The sequence below is a fragment of the Rhinoderma darwinii genome, chromosome 8 (genome assembly GCF_050947455.1).
Source record: "Rhinoderma darwinii isolate aRhiDar2 chromosome 8, aRhiDar2.hap1, whole genome shotgun sequence".
Lineage (NCBI taxonomy): Eukaryota > Metazoa > Chordata > Amphibia > Anura > Rhinodermatidae > Rhinoderma > Rhinoderma darwinii.
The window spans coordinates 46119023-46146154 of NC_134694.1; the positions used below are offsets into that span (position 1 = coordinate 46119023).

The 27132-nt window shown below is 42.5% G+C and overlaps 1 protein-coding gene across 2 annotated transcripts in view; it reads left to right on the forward strand.

The window, feature by feature from the left end:
* The window catches only part of MSN (moesin), a 349029-nt gene that overhangs the window by 293685 nt on the left and 28212 nt on the right, over positions 1-27132 (forward strand). For both annotated transcript variants that reach the window (XM_075835638.1, XM_075835637.1), the window contains one exon: positions 6697-6780. In XM_075835638.1, coding sequence (XP_075691753.1) covers positions 6697-6780 — 84 coding nt within the window. The remainder of the gene's footprint in view (positions 1-6696; positions 6781-27132) is intronic.

Below are 27132 nucleotides of genomic sequence, written 5' to 3' on the forward strand. Positions count from 1 at the left end.
GTGAGGTTTATCACACTATTATGTCATTTTTTACCAATATTTTATGTTTTTGTTCTATTGCATTGTAAGTCACTGTTGTCGTTCCCCTTACATGTATAACTATTTATTGTTTTTACTAATATTGATATTCTAAGTTTAAACCTTGACCTATGACGTCATTGAAGTACTCTGACCCCGGTCACATTGGCGTTTTTTTTTCTCAATAGTACGGTTGTATTTAAGCAGTGAAGTTTGTATATTTTTTCATGACCAGATGAAGATGCCGGTGCGGCATTGAAACGCGTAGCCTTATTATCATTAAATAAACCTTTTTATTACTCTTACGTGACTCATTACAGCTCATGTATTGATGCGTTAACCTAAGTGTAGCAGCGCCCTTGGAGACTCTCTTTTTCCTGCACCTCAGCATACTATTTGCGGTCTTCCTTTGGATCACCGGCTTTGAGTCCTGGCAGCAGCAGCACATATATTTCTAATTGCCCGTTATCACCCTGCACCAGGTTAGTAGTATCTTTATCATTTTACTACATTTCACCTGGGTAACCTGCTCCATGTGGCGCCGTGTTTCTTGTTCCTCTATATCTGCCTGTACGGTGTGTGCAGCCAACAAAGTTGCCCACTCCAGACCAGCCGGTCTGCTCCAACCACTGCCTGTGCCCGATGCCCCCTGGCAGCATATTGCTTTGGATTTTGTCACAGATCTGCCTCTCTCTGCGGGATGCAGTGTGATCTGGGTGGTGGTGGATCGTTTTTCTAAAATGGCTCATTTTGTTCCTCTGATTGGCCTGCCTTATTCCGCTCGACTGGCTGATCTCTTCATGCAACACATCTTCCGCCTGCACGGATTACCCCTGCATATTGTCTCGGATCGAGGGGTCCAGTTCACCTCAAAGTTCTGTAGAGCACTCTGCGGCCTACTCTGTGTAAAGTTGGACTTCTCCTCAGCTTACCACCCTCAGTCCAATGGACAAGTTGAGAGGATTAACCAAATTATGGAGAACAACCTGCGGCACTTTGTCTCCAGAAGACATGATGACTGGGTGCAGCTGCTCCCGTGAGCGGAGTTCTCTTATAATAACCATACCAGTGAGTCCACCACCTCCAGTCCGTTCTTCATAGTCTACGGCCAACATCCTCGAATACCCCTGCCCGGCTCTACTATGTCTCAGGTGCCTGCAGCCGACTCTACCTTCAAGAACTTTCTGCAGATATGGCAGTAGACACGATCTATTATTCTGCAGGCGGTGGACCGCATGAAGAGAAAGGCAGACACTAGAAGACGAGAACCTCCCCAGTTTCTTCCAGGTACAAAGGTCTGGCTGTCTTCCAGGAATATCCGGCTGAGGTTGCCATTTTGCAAGTTTGCTCCCAGGTTCCTTGGACCCTTCGAGATTCTACTACAGATCAATCCTGTGTCGTACAAGCTTCGACTGCCTCCTTCCCTCAAGATCCCTAACTCCTTCCACGTCTCCTTGCTAAAACCCGTGGTCCTGAACCGCTACTCCTGGACTCCTAGTTCCGCAGTGGCTCCTGGTGGTTCATCCGGAACTTTTGAAGTGAGGGAGATCCTGGCCACCAAGAAAGTAGGAGGCAGGACGTTTTACTTGATTGGAGGGGATTTGGTCCAGAGGAGAGGTCTTGGGAGCCAGAGGAGAACATCGATGCTCCTGACCTCGTGAAGAAGTTTCTTTCCCGCTCTGGTCCCAAGAAGAGGGGGGATACTGTTACGTCTATGGCCGGGGATCGTCGTTCAGACTTACCCCTTGACGATCCCGGCCATGGATATCTCTCTTCTCGGCGGCCGTTCCCTCCAGGGAGACGCCAGCACTCTCTTCTGGGTCCTCGGACTGTTTCCTGCAGGGCGCGCGTGCACGGCCTTAAAGGGCCAGAACACGTCCAGCTGTCAAACATCAATTATCAGCCCAAATGGCTGCTGGACTATTTAAGGGGCTCTGCCCACTGGTTCCTTGCCTGAGCATTTTTGTATACCCTAGTTTGTCTTGCAAATGGTCTCCCAGTGTTTTCCAGTTCCCAGTGTTACCCGTTCCTGCTGCCTGTACTCTGTATCACGTGCTATTGTATCTATAAGTGAAAGTAAAGTCGTGTCTTCCCGCTGCATCCACGGTGTCACCTGCTGTGAAAGTCAGGTCCTGCTTCCGCTACAGTCTACATTGCCTCAGGTACCCGTTCTTAACTATAGACATTGTTTTGTACCTTGTTGGCCAGCTGCTACCCCGCTACACGTTACGGCCCAGTGTGTCCACACCCCGCGCCGTGACAGCTGTGAAGCAATCCGTTATGCGCCGGTCGGTGTCAAACTGATAAGCGGTTTTCTTTCCTTTTTGTAACACTGCACCTTTTGGTGACTTTTTCTCCTTTGTAGTTTGGGAAATTTTGCTGGGAAAGTTTTGTGCTGGTATAATACGGACACCCTCGCTTCCAGCGGATGTGCTATGTCCCTTCCTAGTTTTTAAATACTAGGGCCCTGAAACTAAACAAATATTCCCCTCCGGCCTGCGCATTGGGCTGTAGAATTTATTGGTACCATTTTGGAACACATTTGACTTTTTGATCACTTTTTATTTAATTTTTTTGGTATAGGAAATTATCAAAAACAAGCAATTCTGGAATAGTGTTTTATTGGTTTTTTTTTCGGCATCCACAGTGCTCCATAAATTACATGTTAACTTTATTCTGCGGGTCGATACAATTACAGTGATACCAAATTTATATAGTTTTTTTTATGTATTGCAGCTTTTGCACAATAAAATCACTTTTTTTATAAAATCATTTGTTTTCTGTGTCGCCATATTTTAAGACCCATAACTTTTTTATTTTTGCGTGGACAAAACTGTGTCAGGGATTATGTTTTTCAGAACGGATTGTCGTTTTTATTGGTACTATTTTGGAGTAAATGTAACTTCTTGATCACTTTTTATAGCATTTTTTGGGAGGAGATGTGACCTAAAAACAAAGATTCTAGCGTTGTTTTTCACGTTTTTTTTTTTACGCCGTTCACCGTGCGGGATAAATTACATAAAAGTTTTATCATTTGGGTCGTTACAGATGCGGCGATACCAATTATGTATAGTTTTTTTTTTTTTTTTTTTACAGTTTTTCCCATAATAAAAGACTTATTATGGGAAAAAAGGCAGTTTAGCCTTTTAGTTATACACTGACAGCAAGCCTATGAGGACGCCGCAGGCTCTCTTACAAGGCAGACTCGGACGCCATTATTTGGCCTCCGATTGCCATGGCAACCCAGCGATTGCATCGCTGGGTTGCCGGTCGGGTTACAACCCATCAGATGCTGCGCTCTATCTGCTTCTGAGCCCGCACCATCACTGTGACGTAACTGTACTGAGGTCTGCGGGAATACCTTCCCGACAGCGCCGTATATATACGGCAGATGTCGGGAAGGGGTTATACGAAACCTAAACAAAACTAAAAATTCTTACTATAACCCTAGATGAATACCTAAAGTGGTGTCACGTTAATTAGTCACACCAAATTTAAATATTTTTAGAAAAATCCCTAACAAAATTCTCACTATACCCCTAGATGAATACTTTGAAGGGTATAGTTTTCAAAATCAGGTCAATTAGAATCACTGAAATAGCATACTTGAGATTAAAATGTTTTGTTTTTTTTATTTGACTGCATCATTTCATATAAATATAATATCCATTCAATACATAATTTTAAGTTTTTGGAATTTTACTGAGTTTGCCTATTATTATAACTATGTACTGACATATAAAGCTGTTATATTAATTCTTAGAAACTGTTTGGTGATATGGGCATAGTTGTTTATGTTGGGAGGTTTCTCAATTTACGAGCTGTTCCTGTAAAGGATCTGCCAGACACAGCTTCTGTGTCGACGCCCGTGGTTAATCAGTCTGCACCTGCTCCTAGGTCTGATAGTGACTCGATCTGCTACCACTCAGGCTGGTAGGCTCAGGAGTGGGAGAACCTATCACAGCCTGGCCAGACGGTTCTAGCTCCCGCCTTCGGTCTATTTATACCTTAATTTCCTGCTTGTCTCTGCTTGTGATTCTTTCCTGTTTCCTGGCTCTGCTGCTCCTGCTATCATTATTGACCTTGCTTCATTTTGACCCTGGCTTTACGGACTACGCTCCTGCTCTGCATTTGGTACCTCGTACACTCCTGGTTTGACTCAGCTCGCTCACTACTCTTGTTGCTCACGGTCTTGCCGTGGGCAACTGCCCCATTTCCCTTAGCTTCTGTGTACCCTTGTCTGTTTGTCTGTCGTGCACATATTGAGCGTAGGGACCGTCGCCCAGTTGTACGCCGTCGCCTAGGACAGGCCGTCCAAGTAGGCAGGGACTGAGTGGTGGGTAGAGTAGGGCTCACCTGTCTGTCTCCCTACCACGTCATTACAGTTCCTGATCAATACATGGGCTTTTTCATTGTTTTCTTCAGGTTTTTGCACAACCTGTTAAACTCCAAAATACTTAGAGTAAAACTGACAATATCTTAGGGGATTAGTGAACCATTTACTGTCCATATAGATGGTGTTGGACACTGCCCTTTTATATATTCTGTAAGTGATTAGTTGTTTTGCGCACATTTTTGTTCGTACTTTGCTGGGAAGGGACCTGTAATAGTGTGCCAACGTCCCTTAAACGTCCGGAACTGCTATAGAGATTGATGGGGCTAAAGAGACGTTGTGTGACATTGTAAAGCCCTGTTCTTTCATCAAGTTCTAAACTTTTTCCTCCAGTGCTCAAACACTCATTACTCCAGAAGATGAATACCTTAGGGGTGTAGTTTTCAAAATGCGGTCACTTCTAGGGGTGTCACATTGTTCTGCCCGCTCAAATCCTTTGCAGGCATGGAGAGGGGCCTATCAAGTCATTCAAGCTAAAATTATGTCCTGAAAAGCCATAGGGTGCTCCTTTGCTTTGGGGGCACACTGTGTCGGCATACAGAAGATTACGGCCTAAGTGGGGGTATTTCTGAACACAGGAGAAACTGGGTTGTTGGGACTCGTTTCATGTACTATGTTAGAAAAATATGTCAAATAAATGAGTCATTTGTGAACAAAAATGAAAATGTTATTGTTAATGCCAAATTTCCACAAGATTCTGCAATTTTAACTATTGGGTTAAAAAAAAATGAGGGGTGTAGTTTCCAAAATAGGGTCGCTTTTGGGGGGTTTCCACTGTTTTTTGGTCCCTCCAATGCGTTGCAAAAGCAACATGGCACCAAAAACCATACCAGCAAAATCTGCGCTCCAAATGGCGCTCCTTCCCTTCTGAGCCCCGCCGTGGGTCTAAACAGCAGTTTATTACTACATATGTTGTATTTCCTTAATTGGGAGAAATTGCTTTACAAATGTTGGGGTGCTTTTCTTCTTTATTCCTAGTAAAAATTAGACAATTCTATGTTTTTTCTGAATTTTTTTTTTTTCCCATTTTTACAGACTAATTAAAATAAATTTCGCAAAAAAAACTGTGGGGTCAAAATGCTAACTATACCCCTAGATACATTCCTTAAGGAATTTAGTTTCCAAAATGGAGTCACTTTTGGGGGGTTTACACTGTTTTGGCACCACAAGACCTCTTTAAACTTGACATGTGCCTAAAATATATTCTAAAAAAAAAAAGGAGGCCCCAAAATCCACTAGGTGCACCTTTGTTTCTGAGGCCTGTGTTTCAGTCCATTAGCACACTAGGGCCACATGTGGAATATTTCTAAAAACTGCAGAATCTGGGCAATAAATATTGAGTTGCATTTCCTGGGTAAAACAGTCTGTGCTAATGAAAAAAATATATCTCAAATGTATTTTGGCAAAAAACATTTGAATTGTACATTTTACCTCTACATTGCTTTAATTCCTGTGAAACGCCTAAAGGGTTAATGAACTTTCGGAATGCTTTTTTGACTACTTTGAGGGGTGCAGTTTTAAAAATGGGGTGTTTTATGGGAGTTTCAAATATATGGGCCAATCAAAGCCACTTCAGACTGAACTGGTCCCTGAAAATATAGCCTTTTGAAATTTTCCTAGAAAAATAAAAGGACGTTAAAAAAAATAATGCAAACATAAAGTAGACATATTGGAAATGTAACTATTTTGTGTGTTATTACTATCTGTTTTACAAGCAAATATGTTTAAATTTAGAAAAAATTTTCTCCTGAATTTTTGTGTTTTTCACAAATAATGAATGTTTTTTTACCACATTTTCCCACTAACATAAAGTCCAATGTGTCACGAGGAAACAATCTCAGAAGTGGACAGTGACATCAGGGGCTCTCTCTAGAAGCGGAATCCCAAGCACAGAGGGATCTTACATCGGGGATTCCGCTCCTAGTGGGAGTTGAGGTGGCGCTATCTGCACTATTTACATTGGGATGGAGAGAAGTCGGGGGCTCCCTCTAGGAGGGAAATCCCCGGTCAGAGCGCTGGCCGAGGATTCCGCTCCTAGAGGGAGCTTAGGTGGTGCTATCTACAGGGGGTTGTTTGTGGAGCTAGCTACAGTGCAGGGTGTATTCCGGGGCTCTTAAATCCCGGCAGACATGAGAGTGCAATGCTGCTGCACCTTTATTATATAGCACATATACTGCGGTTTTCTTGCTGGAAGTCACTGGAAGTATTAATACTGTTGTGACAAATCTAATGTTCTTGGATAATACAGTGCAGTAATATTTTGTTTTTCTGCTTTCTCTTTCCAGAGTTCTGGAACAGCACAAACTTTCTAAAGACCAGTGGGAGGACAGGATCCATGTCTGGCATGAAGAACACAGGGGCATGCTAAGGTAACTGATGATTGAGAAAGGCAGCTGCGATAGCAAATAAGACAAGGATAGTTTCTCCTATAGAAAGGCTTATTAGCAGTGTTCCCTATAAGGTGTGCGGCCGTGCACCTTCCACAGTCTGTCCGCTCAGTAAAGTTTAAAGCCTGCGCACATACAAATGAATACTATCAGTGGCGTAATACTATCAGTGCCCCCCGCACCACATCAATGAAAAGTTACTAAAGTAACTGGGGCCTTTGTAATAAACTACACAGGCCCCTGTTACTATAGTGACTGACAGTACTTACCCTCCCTCCAGAGCGCAGCGGAGGTTCTGACATCACAGCGCTGTGTGCAGCGCATGATGTCACGATGCTATGCGCTGCGTAAAACATCCCAACACTCAATGGAGTGAGGACCTCCACTGCGGCCAAAAAGGAGGGTAAGTTTTGCTGAAGCTGATGGGTCGGGGTCCGACTCCCGGGACCCCCGTCAATCAGCTGTTTTGAAGGGGGTGCAGAGCTCGTACGAGCGCTACTTCCCCTTCATTCCGGTCACTTTCTGACACTGAATCACCGACATGGACATGTCAGTGATTCACAGTGTGAGCAAGTGAGGGAAATTAAGCTCTGCACCCCCTTCAAAACAGCTGATTGGCGGGTGTCCCGGGAGTCGGACCCCGACCCATCAGCTATTGATGGCCTATCCTGATGATAGGCCATCAATGTTTAGGGACTGGACAACCCCTTTTTAACGTGTGTGAGGCTTAGATATGGGGCCCCAGCTTATACAGTATAAGATTACTGTCTGCTGGACCCTGTATCTAAGCCTACCTTAGGCTTATATACGGGTCCAACAAACAGTATCCAAGGCCCTGTTCACATCACTGTTGCCCTTCCGTTGAGGGGTCCTGTCGGGTTAACCCCTCAACGTGAAAGGCAAATGCAAACCTTCGCTTCCGTTTGCATCACCATTTATCTCAATGTGATGAAAACTTTGCTAATGGTTTCCGTTTGTTACCGTTGTGAACGGGTTCTGATGTTTTGGCGGAATCAATAGCGCAATCGACAATGCAAAACAACGGAACCCTGCCACAGCGGTGACAAACTGAAACCTTTAGCAAGTTTCCGTCACCATTGAGATCAATTGGGAGGGAAACGGAAGCAGAGGTTTCAGTTTGCCTTTCTGTTGAGGGGTTAACCCAACGGAGCCCCTCAATGGAAGGGCAGCGGTGATGTGAACTTACCCTCACTAATGTTTTATTTTGTGTTTTTTTTACAGGTTCGGTCGTTGGACTACGTCGGATTCGAGGACTACTTTCATGATGGCTTTTTTATTCTCAATAAAATGGTTAATGAGGGTTGTGTCGTTTTTTTTTATTTCAATAAATCTATTTTTTCTGTCTTTGTATATTTTTAAACTTTATCGCTAAATTGACCGCATCTATTACTCGTGTTAGCCTGTGAAAAGGCTAAAACTAACCCCATTATTACCCCGATACCCACCGCCGCCAGGAAGAGCCTGGTATGATCCAGTACCCGACGATCTGTAGTGACGGTCGGGCATCGGGACGGCCGCAGGCTGGTATTATTAGGCTGGGAAAGGCCAAAAACAGTGACCCTTTCCACCGAGGTAATGCTAGGCTGCTGCTGTTTTGTATCTAACAGGCTATGAAAAATGGGGGTTACCCCACGTAATTTTTTTTATAAATAATTGGACAGCACGATGTGGGGTTCATAACCAGCCAGATACAACACAGCAGCAGCAGGGTAGTATTACCAGGGTGGGAAGGGCCACTGATTTTGGGCTTTCCCAGCCTAATAATACCAGCCTGTGGCCGCGCCGGTGACCCTGCGTCACTACAGATGGTCGGGTGCTATATCGTACCCGGCTCTTCCCATTACCCCTGGTGACGGTGGGTACCAGGGTAATAATAGGGGTTAGTGTTAGCCTCCTCATGTCTAACATTAGGACCAGCCTTAGTAATGGCTGTTGTCAATCAACCAGCGGCCATTACTAAGGTGGTAGTAATAAAGTTTAAAAAAATACAAAGACATAGATAAAATATTTAATAGAAATAAAAATCGCACACAATCCTCGTTAACTGTGTTTTTTTTCTCAATAAAATGGTTATCGAAATAGTCCTCGAATCTGAAGTAGTCCAACAACTGAACTTGTAAAAAACACAAACCACAAAAAATAATTAGTAACACGTAAAAAAAGGAAAATAACTCTTATACTTACCTTTCCTAGGTCCAGCACTGGAGCTGCAATGTCAGCTAGCTGGGCTCTATATCTAATCCTATCATGTGTGATACTGTCTGCTGTATCTAATCCTATCCATAGCTATAGGGTCGTATAGATTTGTCTCATATATATATATATATATATGTGTGTGTGTGTATGTATGTGTATGTATGTGTATGTGTATATATATAAACACACATTCACACAAACAAAAATAAGCAGCAATCAATGTCCAACACCCAATCAAAATTAGCTGGCACTCACCAATCTAGAAAGAATCTTTGTATTCCACGTTTCCAGCTATCGGCTCTAAACGTCGAACAGTGCATGCCCATAGGTAACTCACCGATTGGGCCAAACCAAACGTAATCAATGGTCACCAAGGCAACACAAAACAACAATGCCAAGAAAGTATCATGCGAGTCATCTGTGTAGATAGGCTCATTACATGTGCGCGTCACCTATCTACGAGTGCGCAAGCGCCATCTTGAAGAAGAGAATGCCAGTGTCTTGGTAAGTTTGGCAGTGTAGCGCTCTGTCTGTCGCGGGAACGGGGCTGAGGTAAGTACAATCCTTTTTTTGTTTTTATGGAGCTGTGGGGAGGGGGCTGTATATCGCTATATACAGGGGGTAATTGCTGTGTTTCACTATATAAAGGGGATTGCCTTGTGGCACTATATACATGGGCTGTGTGGCACTATATACATGGGCTGTGTGGCACTATATACATGGGCTGTGTGGCACTATATATACAAGGGGGCTGTGTGTGGCACTATCTACAGGGGGGCTGTGTGTGGCACTATCTACAGGGGGGTCTGTATGGCACTATTTACAGGGGGGTCTGTATGGCACTATCTACAGGGGGGTCTGTGTGGCACAATGTACAGTGGGGGTCTGTGTGGCATGAACCACAGGGGGGTCTGTGTGGCACGATCTACAGGTGGGTCTGTGTGGCGCTATCTACAGGGGGTCTGTGTGAGGCTATCTTTAAGGACAGTGGTGTAATGAGGGACTCTTTAATTGATGCCTATAATTGGTGTTTATAACGGTCTATTTTTCTGGTGGACTTGTAATATTATAGTATTTAAAAAAGTAATTAAAACTAATTTAAAATAAGTTTTCATATTCTCTTATTTAGTCGCTATATTAGCGTTTACTGGGGGTATTACTTTTGGTCAGCAGATCGCCCACCATTGATGGAGACTTGCCCTGCTCCCTAACTGCCCCGCTCAGGAGCTGCCAAGACTTAGAGGGAATCTGTGAGGTAGAAAAAGGAAAAAATGCACGGCGCCACCATAGTGCAGATAAAAATGATGTTATCAGAATAAAACGAGCTCATCTATAGAAGTTGTGCATGGTCAGGCACATCTCGGATGCGTACAGGGATTTTAGAAGAGAAGCTGCTGCCAAGGTCCGATCCGGGAAACAAGGACTGTTACCGCCAGAATAGAGTAGGGAAAAGACCAAAAGTGGACCTATAAACGGTGCTGCTAGAATTGAATTTAAGAGATCAAGGTAATATAAATATGTGTATCTATTGATTAACAGGCTACGCGTTACGACATCGAACCGATGTCTTCATCAGGCCAAGTAAAACCAGACTGATTATTACAGCTTATATACAGCAAATAAAATTAAGCAAGAGAGGAAAAAACGCCAAATCTGTATAGGTCAAAGATCAGCGATGACGTCATTCATTGGTATTCGAAAACGTAATAAAAAATAACAATAAAATCACAGTTTGAAAAATAAAACCCAATTTGCCACATAAAATAGTAGGTATGGATTAAAAACCATTTAAGACTAAACAAGAGGGAACAATAAAACTTAGAAATTAGAAAAGGTCCATTTATGTATGAATTACCCAAAAGGAATATATAAAAGGTAAATGCAATAAGTGCTACTCACTAAGTGTCCCTTTGATGATGCAGAAGCGGAGTGGTATACGAAGGACACAGTAAAGAGTTTTTGCGGAATGATCTGGAAGTAGCGTCACTGTTGTCAAGGTAACAGACGGTGGCTGAAGGTGAAAGCACAACGGAGCTGCGGGGAAGGATTACTCAACCATCATATTACAGGATAAGGTAAGTGGATGGTGTAATTAGCGGGCTTACGACTTCTGAAAACCTATATTGCAGAATCAATTGTTAAGAGGAAAGTATGCAATTCAAGTGAATGGTATTTATATTTGTTATTTGGTAATTATTAGGTAGTTTATACGGGTAGTTACTGTTTCTTGTAATAAACAATATGCTATTTTTTGAAAGAAGGGGTTGCAACGTGAAAGCTCATAAATCAGTATTTAGAAACGGACCCAAGATAATGGTAAAAATATAGGAGAAATAGACTGAAAATGGGCTGGTATAATCACAGGTTTCACCTACTTGTGTCACCCACCATTACTACCTCCTTTATAATTGGCGTCACTAGGGTATTCCTAGTTCCCCTACCGTTTCCTTATACTAACGTTAATCTACTTGCTTTGCTGCTACGTAAGTGTATGCGACTGAGTAAATACAATTGTATAGTAAATAAAGGTAATATTTATTAACATACAGTAATCACTCTAATATATGAAATACAGTAACTAAACACAGAACACAGTAACCGATCACCGTATAGTATCAGTATACCCCAATACATATAACAATTAATATATACTGAGTATACTCACACTATACGTAGTACAGTATAAACACCTAATTATACCGCCACCCACTTATCTAAACATACATAGAAGTTACGTTACAATACAATACACATGCTCACTGTTTCTGTTCCACTTCCACCTAGCAATAACTATCCCTGTAAACTAAGGGTTAATCAGGTAGCAGGGACAGCAAGGGTTAATTAGGAACTCAGGAGAAAAAATGGATAACAAGGGGAAAGGGTTGCTCTATACCAGGGTATAGCAGGTACTGCAGGGCTAGCAAGTTACTGCAGGGTTTACTTAGGGATAACTATGGTTACTGCAGGGGTTACTCAGGGCCGCAAGGGGTAGTAGGGGAACTCAGGGCTACAAGGGTTAACAGGGTATGGGAATGTGCAGGGGAGGAGCTGGAGGGAAAGGGTTACTTAGGGTGTATAGGGGAGAAGATACTTAGCGGTTCATGTTGTCCAAAGTTGGTGTGGTCTCTCAGGAAGGGCCATAAGGCAAGAGCAGACCAGGAGGGAAGGGGCTGTCATTGGGAGCCGGGGAGCAGGAGAAGAGAGAGTACTGTTGGACCGTTTGTCCTTTTAACCCCCCCCCCCCCCCCCCCGTGCACATCTGTGTGACATCACATGCTCATGCAGGTGCAATGGGGGAGGGCATGGGCCACATGGAATCTCATTACCTCGTGAGGGGGATGGAAGCAGTTGGAACTTCCTGCTTCCTGGAATGCATTGGATGTGTCTAATGTACTCTCCCCCCTCCCCCAGAGGACAGAGATACACACCTAACTAGTATCGGACATAGAAAACACTTCCCTTTACATAGACATATAATAGTATTAGAAAAAAAAAACGATTGAATAATTATACATAAATAATACATACTACAGAAAAAGTACGAATATTCTCGGTCAAGGGAGGTTTCTGTAATGTCATTAAGTCCCCCTGGATGTAAGCAACACAATTTAAATATCCAATAATTTTCACGTTGTTTTAATCTGATAAACCTACTAGCTGTCTCTGGTGGAATTTGTTCGATCGGAGTAATCTTGATGGAGCAAAAATTACAGTAATGTGTGTTTGTGAAGTGACGAGAAACACTATGTTTCAAAAATCCTTTTTTAACATTAAATCGATGTTTGTTTATTCTGTTGCGTAGACTTTGTGTGGTCCTGCCGATGTACTGTAAGTTGCAAGGACATTGCAATAGGTAGATTACAAAATTACTTTTACAATTTAAAAATGTCTGTATAGGGAAGGACTCTGATGTTCCTGATGACCGAAAGTTGTTACATTATTGAGTAATGTTTTTGCAACAGAGGCATCTGGATTGCCCACATATGTATGAACCACATAGTGTGGGTAGCAAGCTATCTCTTGAGGTTTTTTTTTAATTTGTTACGGAGCCTACTAGGGGCCAAAATGTTACCAAGAGTCAGGGATCTTCTGAAGGTTATAATGGGATTATCAGGGATTAGATCTTTAAGAACTGGATCGTTCTTTAGAATGTGCCAGTGTTTTTTTAGGGTCGTTCTGACCAATTTATTACCTCTGTTATAATTGGTAATAAAATTGGTAATGGGGACCAGTTTATTAGTAGTTATGGCTGGTTTCGGTTTAATGCATTGTTCTTGTGTCATCTCCATTGCTCTGTGAGGGTATGTGCACACAACCTCTTTTCAGACGTAATGGAGGCGTTTTACGCCTGAAAAGACGGCTCCAATACGTCGGCAAGCATCAGCCCATTGCTTGCAATGGGTCTTACGATGTTCTGTGCAGATGAGCTGTCATTTTACGCGTTGCTGTCAAAAGACGGCGCGTAAAATTACGGCCGCATCAAAGAAGTGCAGGACACTTCTTGGGACGTAATTGGAGCCGTTTTTCAATGACTCCAATGAAAACCAGCTCCAATTACGTCCGTAAAAGACGCCGTGAAAAACGCGTGCACTTGTAAAAACGTCTGAAATTTAGGAGCGTTTTTTTTTTCCTGAAAACAGCTCCGTAATTTCAGACGTATTTTGTTAAGACGTGTGAACATACCCTTACGGCCACCTATTATTAGACTGACAGGGAATTTTTTCTCTAAAAACTTTTTTTTCTAAAATACGGCATTCTTTTAAAAAATTATTCTGAGAGGAGCAATTTTTCCTCACCCTTCGGAACTGACCAAATGGTATGTTTTTCAACCATGGAGGATAGTGTGCACTTTTGTAATTTAAATAGCTGTTTACATCCACCGTTTTAACCCCTTCCCGACATTTGCCGTATGGGTACGCCATGGAAAGCATTGACTTCCCGCATTTTGCCGTACCCATACGCCAAATGTTTGGCACCGGCTCAGAAGTTGAGCCGGTGCCATCATCGTCGGATCTCAGCTGTATCTTACGTAGGTAGTGCAATGTATTAGAAAAAAATAAATCTGACAGCTGGACCTTCAAGTCCCCTAGTGGGACTTGAAATAAGTGTAAAAAAAGTGAAAACAATAAAAGTTGCAAGTAATAAAATAAGAGTAAAAGGGGGATTGCGTTTTATCAAGTCCTTTTATTATTGAAAAAAAATAATAAACCATACATATTTGGTATCGCCACGGCCGTAACGACCTGATGTATCAAAATATTATATTATTTATTGCATGCGGTGAATCGCATAAAAAAAAAACATAAAAAACTATACCAGAGTTTCTGTTTTTTGGTCACTTTGACCTATAAATGTTGGAATAAAAAATGATCAAAAAGTCGCAAGTATTCCAAAAATGGTACCTATAAAAACTATAGCTTGTCTCGCAAAAAAACAAGCCCTCATACAGCTCCGTCGACAAAAAAAATGTAAAAGTTATGGTTCTCACAACTTTTTCGACAGAAAAAATACATTATTTTTACAAAAGTAGTTTTATTGTGCAAAAGTTGCAAAACATAAAAAAGTCCTATAAAATAGGTATCGCCGGAATCGTACTGACCCGCAGAATAAAGTTAACATGTAATTTATAACGCTTGGTGAACACTGTATAAAAAAACTAAATAAAACTATGCCAGAATTGCGTGTTTTTGTTTACCTGGCCTCCCAAAAAATAAGGTAAAAGGTGATCAAAAAGTCGCATGTACCCCAAAATGGTACCAATAATAACTACAGCTCGTCCCACACAAAAAAGCCCTCATACAACTACGTCTATGAAAAAATAATATTAGTTATGGCTCCAATAAGTCAGGAAATAAAAAATATGCAGTTGTTTGAAGAGGCAATTTATCAAGGACCAAAAATTAGGGAACCAGGAAAGGGAGGGCCCAAACATGTCCGCTGGAAGCGCCGGTGCCCGTATTATACCAGGACAACACTTTCCCAGCAAAATTCCCCAAACTGCAAAGGTGCGGAGTGTGGACCAAAAGGGGCATAAGAAAGGACGCCATATATCGGTGCGACACCGGCCTGTGCAGAAAGAATTGCTTCACAGCGTAACACACATCTATGGATCATTTTATTGTTTTTTTACCCCATTATTATACCACCTGACTATGCCCCTTATATACTCCGCCCGGCTTACATGTACCCCCACATTATAAAAGGAAACACCAGCAATACTCAAATCTACTACCAAGCAAAATCCGCTCTCCAAAAGGCAAATGGTGCTCACTCTGCTCTGAACCCTACAGCGTGCCCAAACAGCAGTTTCCTTCCACATATATGGCATCGCCATACCCGGGAGAACCCTTTTAACAATTTTTGGGGTGTGTGTCTCCAGTGTCATAAGCTGGGCATGACATACTTGCCACTGAAATGGCATATCTAGGGAAAAATATTTTTTTTTAATTTGCACCATCCGCAGCGCATTCATTTATGGAAAAGACCTGTGGGGTGAAATGCTCACTACACCCCTTAATAAATGCCTCGAGGGGTGCAGTTTCCAAATGGGGTCACTTCTCAGGGATTCCTTTTTATTATTTCACATCAGAGCCTCTGCAATTGTGAACCAATACTTTGTAAATTGCCAAATTAGGCCTCAATTTCGCATGGTACTCTCTCACTCCTGAGCCCTGTCGTATGTCAAGGCAAAAGATTAGGGCCACATGTAGGGTGTTTCTAAAACCGGGAAACACCCCATAATAATTAGAGGGCTGTCTTGTTATGGTGGCACAAGCCGGGCATCACATATTGGCATATCTATGGAAAATATCCCATTTTCACTCTGCAACATGGAAAGCACACTAATTTCTACAAAACACCTACAGGGTTAACATGCTCACTACACCACTAGGTAAATGCATTGAGGGGTGTAGTTTCCAAAATGGTGTCACTTCTGGGGGGTTTCCACTGTTTTGGTCCCACAGGCGCCCAGAAACCAATCCAGCAAAATCTGTACTCCAAATGGCGCTCCTTCCCTTCTGAGCCCTGCCGTGTGCCCAAATAGCAGTTTCTGACCACATCTGGGGTATTGCCGTACTCGGGAGAAATTGCTTTACAAATGTTGGGTTCTTTTTTTTTTTCCTTTATTTGTTGAGAAAATGAAAAATTTTGCGCTAAAGCTACGTTTTATTGAAGAAAAAGGATTGTTTTTTTTTTCACTGCCCAATTCTAATAAATTCTATGAAACATCTATGGGGTCTAAATGCTTACTACACCCTTAGATTAATTCCTCAAGGGTAATTGTTTCCTAAATGGAATCACTTTTTGGGAATTTTCATTGTTTTGTCCCCTCAGGGGCTTTACAAATGTGACATGGCATCCGCAAACCATTCCTGCTAAATGTGATCTCCAAATGGTGCTCCATCCCTTCTAAGCCCTGCCGTGTGTCCAAACAGCCGTTTATGACCACATGTGGGGTATTGTTTTACTCAGGAGAAATTGCTTTACAAATTCTGTGTTGCTTTTTCTCCTTCAGTCCTTGTGGAAATGAGAAAAAATTAGCTAAACCTACATTTTCTTTGAAAAAAAATTTGATTTTTATTTTCAGGGCCTACTTCCAATAATTTTTGCAAAAAATCTGTTGGGACAAAACGCTCACTATACCCCTAGATAATTTCCTCAATGGGTGTAGTTGCCAAAATGGGGTCACTTGTGTGCGGTTTTTATTGTTTTGTCCCCTCAGGGGCTTTGTAAATGTGACATGGCCTCCACAAACCATTCCTGCTAAATGTGAACTCCAAAAACCAAATGGTGCTCCATACCTTCTAAGCCCTGCCGTGTGTCCAAACAGCCGTTTATTACCACATGTGGGGTATTGTTTTACTCGGGAGAAATTGCTTTACAAATTTGGTGGTGCTTTTTCTCCTTTAGTCCTTGTGGAAATGAGAAAAAAAATGCTAAACCTACATTTTCTTTGAAAAAATTTAGATATTAATTTTCACGGCCTAATCCCAATAATTTCTGTAAAAAAACTGTGCAGTCAAAATGCTCACTACACCTCTAGATAATTTCCTTGAGGTGTGTAGTTTCCCAAATAGGGTCACTTTTAGGGGATTTTCACTGTTTTGGCACCGCAAGAGCCCTTCAAACCCGACATGGTTCCTAAAATATATTGTAATAAAAATAAGGCCCCAAAATCCACTAGGTGCTCCTTGGCTTCTGAGGCCGGTGCTTCAGTCCAGTAGCACGCTAGGGCCACATGTGGGATATTTCCTAAAACTGCAGAACCTGGGCAATAAATATTGAGTTGCATTTCTCTGGTAAAACTTTCTGTGTTATAAAGAAAATTGGATTAAAAATTAATTTCTGCAAAAAAATATGAAATTTGTAAATTTCACCTCTACTTTGCTTTAAAGAGACTCTGTCACCACATTATAAGTGCCCTATCTCCTACATAAGGAGATGGGCGCTGTAATGTAGGTGACAGTAATGCTTTTTATTTAAAAAAACGATATTTTTTCACAAAGTTAGGAGCGATTTAAGTTTATGCTAATGAGCTTTCTTAATGCCCAAGTGGGCGTACTTTTACTTTCGACCAAGTGGGCGTTGTAGAGAGGAGTGCATGACGCTGACCAATCAGCATCATGCACTCCTCTCCATTCATTTACACTGCACTAGCGATATAGATATATCGCTATGTGCAGCCTCATACACAAACCCTAACATTACTACATTGTCCTGATAATGAATACACATGAAATCCAGCCTGGACGTCATGTGTACTCAGAATCCTGACACTTCTGACTCTTTTTTGTGAGATTCCAGCAACGGATACGAGATCTCGGAGCTAAACGAGATTTGGTTTCACTTGCCGGAATCTCACAAAAAAAAGAGTCAGAAGTGTCAGGATTCTGAGTACACATGACGTCCAGGCTGGATTTCATGTGTATTCATTATCAGGACACTGTAGTAATGTTAGGGTTTGTGTATTAGGCTGCACATAGCGATATATCTATATCGCTAGTGCAGTGTAAATGAATGGAGAGGAGTGCATGATGCTGATTGGTCAGCGTCATGCACTCCTCTCTACAACGCCCACTTGGTCGAAAGTAAAAGTACGCCCACTTGGGCATTAAGAAAGCTCATTAGCATAAACTTAAATCGCTCCTAACTTTGTGAAAAAAGATTGTTTTTTTAAATAAAAAGCATTACTGTCACCTACATTACAGCGCCCATCTCCTTATGTAGGAGATAGGGCACTTATAATGTGGTGACAGAGTCTCTTTAAAGGACCAGTGTCACGAAAAAATAATTTTTTAGATCAATTTGATTTTAGTGTTTTATAAAAAAAAAAATTATTTATTTGTGTGTTTGTGTTTAACTTTTTTTTTTTTTCACTTTTTCTTCCCTATGGGGGCTGCCATTTTTTTTTCCATTTCTGTATGTGTCGATTTACGACACATACAGACATGGAATACGGCACATACAGTTCCATAGTGAATGCGAACGGGGCCCGTTCCATCCACTATGCTGTACGCCGTCTGTGTGGGAACGGCGCATGCGTCGTTCCCACACAGTCCAAGTTGAACTGTGCAACGTCCGGCACCATTTTCTTGTGGACCGGAAGTCGCGGCCGGACAGTAAGATTACTACTTCCGGTCGCGGCTTCCGGACTTGTGCACTTGGAGCGGAGGTAGCAGACAGAGCGGAGGGAGCGGCGGCGGCAGGAGCAGGTAAGTTATTTCTATGTATGTTCGTGTTTTAGTGTGTGTTTACTACTGTATGTTAACCTACTACACTGTGTGTTAGCTCAAAAAATGGCGACACACAGTGTAGGAGGTTTGACCGTTCAATCCCATCGTTTCTCCCGGCACTAGTCAGGATAAAGGAGGGGGGGATTCTGAGAGCTCACTAGAGCGAGTGAGTTTTCTCAAATTTTGCAGCATAAAGCAATGCGGTTGCTTTACCACATGCAATGCTGCAATTTTGGGAATTGCTCCATCTCTTGTCCAGCGCTGGGAAATATTATAAATTAGAATCTAATTTATAATATTTCCTGACTCGTTAAAAAAATTAGAACAATGTTTAACCACATATACACAAATTGTCTAACTAAAAAATAATATAAAAAAATTTCTAGCGACACATTCCCTTTAATTCCTGTGAAAAGTCTAAAGGATTAAGACATTTTCTAAATGCTGTTTTGAGTACTTTGAGGGGTGAAGTTTTTAAAATGGGGTGACTTTTTTGGGGTTTCTAATATATAAGGACCTCAAAGCCACTTCACAACTGAACTGACCCCTGTAAAAATAGCCTTTTGAAATTTTCTTGAAAATGTCAGAAATTGCTGCTAAAGTTCAAAGCCTTGTAACGTCCTAGAAAAATAAAAGGATGTTCAAAAAACGATGCCAATCTAATGTAGACATATGGGGGATGTTAATTATCAACAATTTTGTGTGTTATAACTGCCTGTCTTATATGCAGATACATTTAAGTTGAGAAAAATGCTAATTTTTGCAATTTTTCGCTAAGTTTTGGTGTTTTTCACAATTAAATACTGAACATATCGAGCAAATTTTGCCAGTATCATAAAGTCCAATGTGTCACGAGAAAACAATCTCAGAATCGCTTGGATAGGTAAAAGCATTCCGGAGTTATTACCACATAGAGGGAAACATGTCAGATTTGAAAAATGAGGCTCGGTCAGGAAGGTCAAAAGTGGCTAAAGAAGGGAAGGGGTTAAAATGAGTTCTGGTGACAATCAGTAACATCCTTATACAGACATTTTTGAATTGTAAAAGTGATTTTGTAATCTACCTATTGCAATGTCCTTGCAACTTACAGTACATCGGCAGGACCACACAAAGTCTACGCAACAGAATAAACAAACATCGATTTAATGTTAACCCCTTCCCGCACCTTGACGTAACTGCACGTCGATGTGTGCAGTAAGTTTTTGCGCACCTCGACGTGCAGTTACGCCAGTGCTTTGCCATTTAACCGTCGCGCGGCGCTACACCGCAGCTGCGGTTAAAGAGGCTCTGTCACCAGATTTTGCAACCCCTATCTGCTATTGCAGCAGATAGGCGCTGCAATGTAGATTACGGTAACGTTTTTATTTTTAAAAAACGAGCATTTTTGGCCAAGTTTTGACCATTTTCGTATTTATGCAAATGAGGCTTGCAAAAGTGCAACTGGGCGTGTTGAAAAGTAAAAGTACAACTGGGCGTGTATTATGTGCGTACATCGGGGCGTGTTTACTACTTTTACTAGCTGCGCGTTGTGTATAGAAGTGTCATCCACTTCTCTTCACAACGCCCAGCTTCTGGCAGTGCAGACACAGCCGTGTTCTCCAGAGATCACGCTGTGTCGTCACTCACAGGTCCTGCATCGTGTCAGAGGAGCGAGGACACATCGGCACCAGAGGCTACAGATGATTCTGCAGCAGCATCGGCGTTTGCAGGTAAGTCGATGTAGCTACTTACCTGCAAATGCTGATGCTGCTGCAGAATCAACTGTAGCCTCTGGTGCCGACACGATGCAGGACCTGTGAGTGACGTCACAGATCTGCACTGCCAGAAGCTGGGCGTTGTGAAGAGAAGTGGATGACACTTCTATACACAACGCCCAGCTAGTAAAAGTAGTAAACACGCCCCGATGTACGCACATAATACACGCCCAGTTGTACTTTTACTTTTCAACACGCCCAGTTGTACTTTTGCAAGCCTCATTTGCATAAATACGAAAATGGTCATAACTTGGCCAAAAATGCTCGTTTTTTAAAAATAAAAACGTTACTGTAATCTACATTGCAGCGCCTATCTGCTGCAATAGCAGATAGGGGTTGCAAAATCTGGTGACAGAGCCTCTTTAACTGTGCAGGGTGTCTTCCCTGTTGCCGATCAGCGGCTGATCGCCGCTGATTTCGGCAGTTAACCCCTTCGATGCGGCTGTCGATTCCGATCACCACATTTAAGATGATTAGTCGAGATCAGAAGCCCACACGTGAAATCACGGTGGGTGCTGATGGTACCCATGGCAACCGGATGCCAGACCATGGCTTCCGGGCTGCCATGTACTGAAGCCTATGAGGACCTTCCGAAGGCTGGTCGTCATAGGCTTCCTGTCAGTGTGACTGTCACATCACAATGACAGTTAGAATGCATTACACTACGTAGGTAGTGTAATGTGTTTCAGCAGCGATCAGAGCTGCAAGTCTAAATGTCCCCTAGTGGGACAAGTAAAAAAAGTAAATAACATAATAAAAATATTTTTTTTTAAAAGTGTCAAAATAAAAGTTAGAAGTGACATAAACAAGAACTGCTTTTTTATCACCGCGTTCGTAACGACCCCAACTATAAAGCTCCTGCACGGTGAACACCGCAAATAAAATAAACGAAAAACAATGCCAGAATCACTATTTTTTGTCACCGCCCCTCCCAAAATATACAATAAAAAGTAATCAAAAAGTCGCATGTACGCCAAAATGGTACCAATAAAAACTGCATCCCGTCCCGCAAAAAACAAGCCCTTACACAGCTTTTATTGACTGAAAAATAAAAAAGTTATGGCTCTCAGAATATGGTGACACAAAAAATAATTTATTTTATAAATAAGTTTTTATTGTGCAAACACTGCAAAATGTAAAAATAACGATATACATATGGTATCGCCGTAATGGTATCGCCCAGCAGAATAAAATATAATGGTCATTTATAGCCCAGGGTGAACGCTGTAAAAAATAAATAAAAAACATTGTCAGAATTGATGGTTTTTGGTCACTTTGCTTGCCGAAAAATGGAATAAAAAGTGATCATCAAAATCGCGTGTACCCTAAAATGATACCAATGAAAACTACAGATTGTCACGCAACAAATAAGCCCTCACATGGCTCCGGTGGTGAAAAAACAAAAAAGTTCTGGCTCCCGGAATATAGCGATGCAAAATGTTCAGTGTTCCAAAAGCGGATAAGATCGGGCGCCATTTATAAGTGCGACACTGGCCACATATCTCCGGATTATTATTTATATACCCCATTATTATACCCTCTTATTATGCCCCTGATGTACTCTGCCCAGCCTACATGTACCCCCACATTATAAACTGAAATACCAGCAAAACGCCAGAGCTACTACCAAGCTAAATCTGTGCTCCAAAAGCCAAATGGCGCTCCCTCCCTTCTGAGTCCTACAGCGTGCCCAAACAGCCGTTTACGTCCACCGATATGGCATCGCCATACCCGGGAGAAACCGGTTAATATTTTTTTGTGGTATTTGTGGCACAAACTGGGCACAACATATAGTGCACTAAAATGGCACATCAGTCGAAAATTTTAATTTTCACTTTGCACCATCCGCTGTGCATGAAACCTTTCGCGCACCATGACTTAATAGCATGTCGTGGTGTGTGGGGGGTGATTTATGGAGCGTCTCACGCACTGAGCCCGCGCCATACGCTGCGGGTGTCAGCTGTGTATTACACCTGACACCCGGGACTAACGGACAGAAACAGCGATTGCGCTGTTACTGGAGCATGTAAAAATGACAATATACTGCAATACATTAGTATTGCAGTGTATTCTACCAGTGATCTAACGATCGCTGGTTCAAGTCTCCTATGGGGACTAATAAAATGTGTAAAAACAAAAGTAAATAGTTATTATTAGTGAAAAAAATCAAATAAATATTTAAAGGGAATGTGTCGCAAATTAAACCTTTTTTTTTTTTTAAGTGTTGTTACTTATTTTTACGTTTTTTGCTGTATTTTTTTTTTTTTTCCGTATGGTGGAAAGTATTAAAAATTAAATAATAATTTGATATGTTTTCCAATGTTGGCCACCAGGGGGAGCACTTCCCAGAATTACAGCAAGGTGAATAAGGCAAAGCAACCTGACTCTCAGCTGCTGTAAATGTGGGAGGGAACCTCACCCCCCCCCCCCTCCCTCTCACAAGCCAGGTAAAGGTGTCTTCAAATTGCTAAGCAGTGTCTGGCAGCCATATTGGGTGTGATTCTGCAGCTGGAAGAAGTTATAGGACACACCAAAAGGCTAAGGCCTCATGCACACGACCGTAAAAACACCCGTTATTTTCTCACGGGAAGGTGCCCGTGCCGTTAAAAAAATAGAACATGTTCTATTTTTTTATTTTACGGGCCGTGCTGCTATACTTTATAATGGGAGCACGGCTCTGAAAAGCGGCCGGCTGCCTGTGGCCGGCCGTGCTCGTAATTACGAGCACGGTCGTGTGCATGAGGCCTTAGTGTATGTTCACACGCTTACTAAACAAACGGAAAACAGCTCCTGATTTTCAGCCATTTTTTAATCAAACTCGCGTTTTTTAACGGCCGTTTTTGGAGCTGTTTTTCTATAAAGTCAATGAAAAACGGCTCCAAAAACGTCCCAAGAAGTGATGTGCACTTCATTTTGGTCGGGCGTCTTTTTACGTGCCGTTTTTGGAAAACTACCACTTAAAAAACGCCCTGTCGGAACAGAACGCCGTATTTCCCATTGAAACCAATGGGCAGATGCTTGTAGGCGTTCTGCTTCCGATTTTTCAGCTGAAAACATTGTGTGTGAACATACCCTTAGGGTATGTGCACACGCTAACTGCATTTACGTCTGAAATGACGGAGCTGTATTCAGGAGAAAACAGCTCCGTCATTTCAGACGTAATTGCTCGTACTCGCGTTTTGCGTGGCGTCAATTACGGCCGTAATTTGGAGCTGTTCTTCATTGAATTCAATGAAAAACGGCTCAAATTACATCCCAAGAAGTGTCCTGCACTTCTTTACCGAGGCTGTTATTTTATGCGCCGCCTTTTGACAGCGACACGTAAAATTACAGGTCGTCGGCACAGTACGTCGGCAAACACATTCAAACGAATGGCCAGATGTTTGCCGACGTATTGGAGCCGTCTTTTCAGGCGTAAATCGAGGCGTAAAACGCCTCGTTTACGCCTGAAAATAGGTCGTGTGAACCCAGCCTTAGAATGATGAAAGTGAAGTGAATGACTTTTCAGTTGACCGGTTCACACGCTGTATATTTGACATGTTTTTTTTTTGCACATTTCACGTGCAAAAAAACACATAAAAAAACGCTTGATTACACTTGATTTTGCGTGTTTGGGGGATTTGTGTGTGTGTGGGGGGGGTGCTCGCCGCTGATTCTTCAAAACAGCTGATAAGTGGCTATGAAGTATCAGCGGCGCCCGTGCACACTCCGCTCTGCCACACACACACGGGAAAAGTCTTGAAGGGGTCGTCCAGGAAAACATGGCGCCGCACCTGTCCTCAGGTCGTGTGTGGTATTACAGCTCTGTCCTATTCACTTCACTGGAGGTGAACTGCAATACCAGACACAACCTGAGGACAGGTGCGGCGCTGTGTCTCCAATCTGGACACCCCTTCTGTCCTGAGATGACCCGACGGGGGAGGCGGGTGTCAGAGCCACCCACCGCCATCACTGCAGACAGAACCACACTACTACGGCATGAGGGCAGGGCTTGTCCTGAGTGCACGGTCTCTTGTTATGGACAGATTTATAGTCACATGAACCCCGTCTGATAAATCGGTAACCGCTTGGTTAATCGATGAATCGTGTGTTTGGGGATATGACTAATGAACCTCTCATTCTCAGCACAACTAGAGAGATTTATCGTTCAGGGGTCTGGGAAAGCTGGGTGACCACCATTACTCCTACTGGAGTGTGTTTGGGGATGTGACTAATGAACCTCTCACACTCCAGTGGGAGGGGTAATGGTGGTCACCCAGCTTTCCCAGACCCCTGAACGGTAAATCTCTCTAGTTGTGCTGAGACTGTTTGGGAATGTGACTAATGAACCTCTCAGTCTCAGACCAATTAGAGTGATTTATCGTTCAGGGGTCTGGGAAAGCTGGGACCACCATTACCCCTCCTACTGGAGTGTGTTTGGGGATGTGACTAATGAACCTCTCACACTCCAGTGGGAGGGGTAATGGTGGTCACCCAGCTTTCCCAGACCCCTGAACGATAAACTGAGAGGTTCATTAGTCACATCCCCAAACAGTCTCAGCAACAACTAGAGATTTATCGTTCAGGGCTTTCCCAGTACAGTTGCATCATGTGTCCTTCACACAAGGGGTGCCGTTGGGGGGTGGGGGGGTCACGAGAGCGGCGGTCTGTGAGATAGAGAGTGGGACATGCAGAGACACAGACCTTACCTGCAGTGCAGCTGGTCTACAAGATGGCGCCTGCTCTCTCCCTGCAAACAGCTGCTCTGCTCTGTGTGACTCTGACCTGCGTCTGCGCAGTACAGAGCCAGAGAGCAAAGTCAATTGAACGGCTCCCGTTCATTGACTCATATGCACTGTAGCTGCCGTATTCCATCTCTGTATGTGTCGTTAATCGACACATACAGAGATGAAAAACAAAATGGCAGCCCCCATAGTGAAGTAAAAGTTAGAAGAAAGAAAAAAGTAAAACACAAACACACAAATAAATAAAATTTATTTTAATAACATACTAAAATCAATATTATATAAAAAAAAAATTTCACGACACCCGTCCTTTAATGTCCAAAAAATAACCTTTTCACATTTTTTTCTCTAAAGTAATGTCAAAAAATACACAATACAATACATTGGTATCGCTGCGTCCGTAAAAGTCCAAGCTATTGCAAAATACCATTATTTAACTCACACGGTGAACGCAGTGAAAAATAAACAATTTAAAAGGGCAAAATCACGGGTTTTTGGTCACCTTGGCTCTACCAAAAAATTTTCAAAAAAGCGCTAAAAAAGTTGTATGTCCAAAAAAATGGTATCAATAAAAACTACAGCTCGTCCCGCAAAAAATAAGCCCTCACACCGCTCTATTGACGGAAAAATAAAAAAGTTATGGTTCTCGGAAAGCGGGGAGTGAAAAATTAAAAAGAAAAAGCAAAACATGGATCAGTCCGGAAAGGGTTAATTACTTTCTAATGAAAAAGCATTTATGACCACATATGGGGTAAAGCCGTACTTGGGAGAAATTGCTTTACAAATGTTGGAATGTTGGGCAGCTTTTTCTCCTTTATCCTTTGTGAAATTGAAAAAATTCTAAATTTTAGTAGAAATAATGTTGATATTAATTTTCACGGCCTAATTCTAATAAATCCTGCAAAAGACTTGTGAGGTCTAAATGCCCACAATACGCCTAGATAGATCCCTTAAAGAGGCTCTGTCACCAGATTTTACAACCCCTATCTGCTATTGAAATGGTCATAAGATCGGCGCTGCAATGTAGATTACAGTAACGTTTTTATTTTTTTAAAACGAGCATTTTTGGCCAAGTTATGACCATTTTTGTATTTATGCAAATGAGGCTTGCAAAAGTCCAACTGGGCGTGTTTACAGTAAAAGTCCAACTGGGCGTGTATTATGTGTGTTACATCTGGGCGTGTTTACTATTTTACTAGCTGGGCGTTCTGACGAGAAGTATCATCCACTTCTCTTCAGAACGCCCAGCTTCTGGCAGTGCAGACACACAGCGTGTTCTCGAGAGATCACGCTGTGACGTCACTCACTTCCTGCCCCAGGTCCTGCATCGTGTCGGCACCAGAGGCTACAGTTGATTCTGCAGCAGCATCAGCATTTGCAGGTAAGTAGCTACATCGACTTACCTGCAAACGCCGATGCTGCTGCAGAATCAACTGTAGCCTCTGGTGCCGATGTGTCCTCGCTCGTCCGACACGATGCAGGACCTGGGGCAGGAAGTGAGTGACGTCACAGCGTGATCTCTCGAGAACACGCTGTGCATCTGCACTGCCAGAAGCTGGGCGTTCTGAAGAGAAGTGGATGGTACTTCTCGTCAGAACGCCCAGCTAGTAAAAGAAGTAAACACGCCCCGATGTAACACACATAATACACGCCCAGTTGGACTTTTACTGTAAACACGCCCAGTTGGACTTTTGCAAGCCTCATTTGCATAAATACAAAAATGGTCATAACTTGGCCAAAAATGCTCGTTTTAAAAAAATAAAAACGTTACTGTAATCTACATTGCAGCGCCGATCTGCTGCAATAGCAGATAGGGGTTGCAAAATCTGGTGACAGAGCCTCTTTAAGTGATGTCGTTTTCTAAATGGGGTTACTTTTTGGGGGTTTCCACTGTTTTGGTCCCTT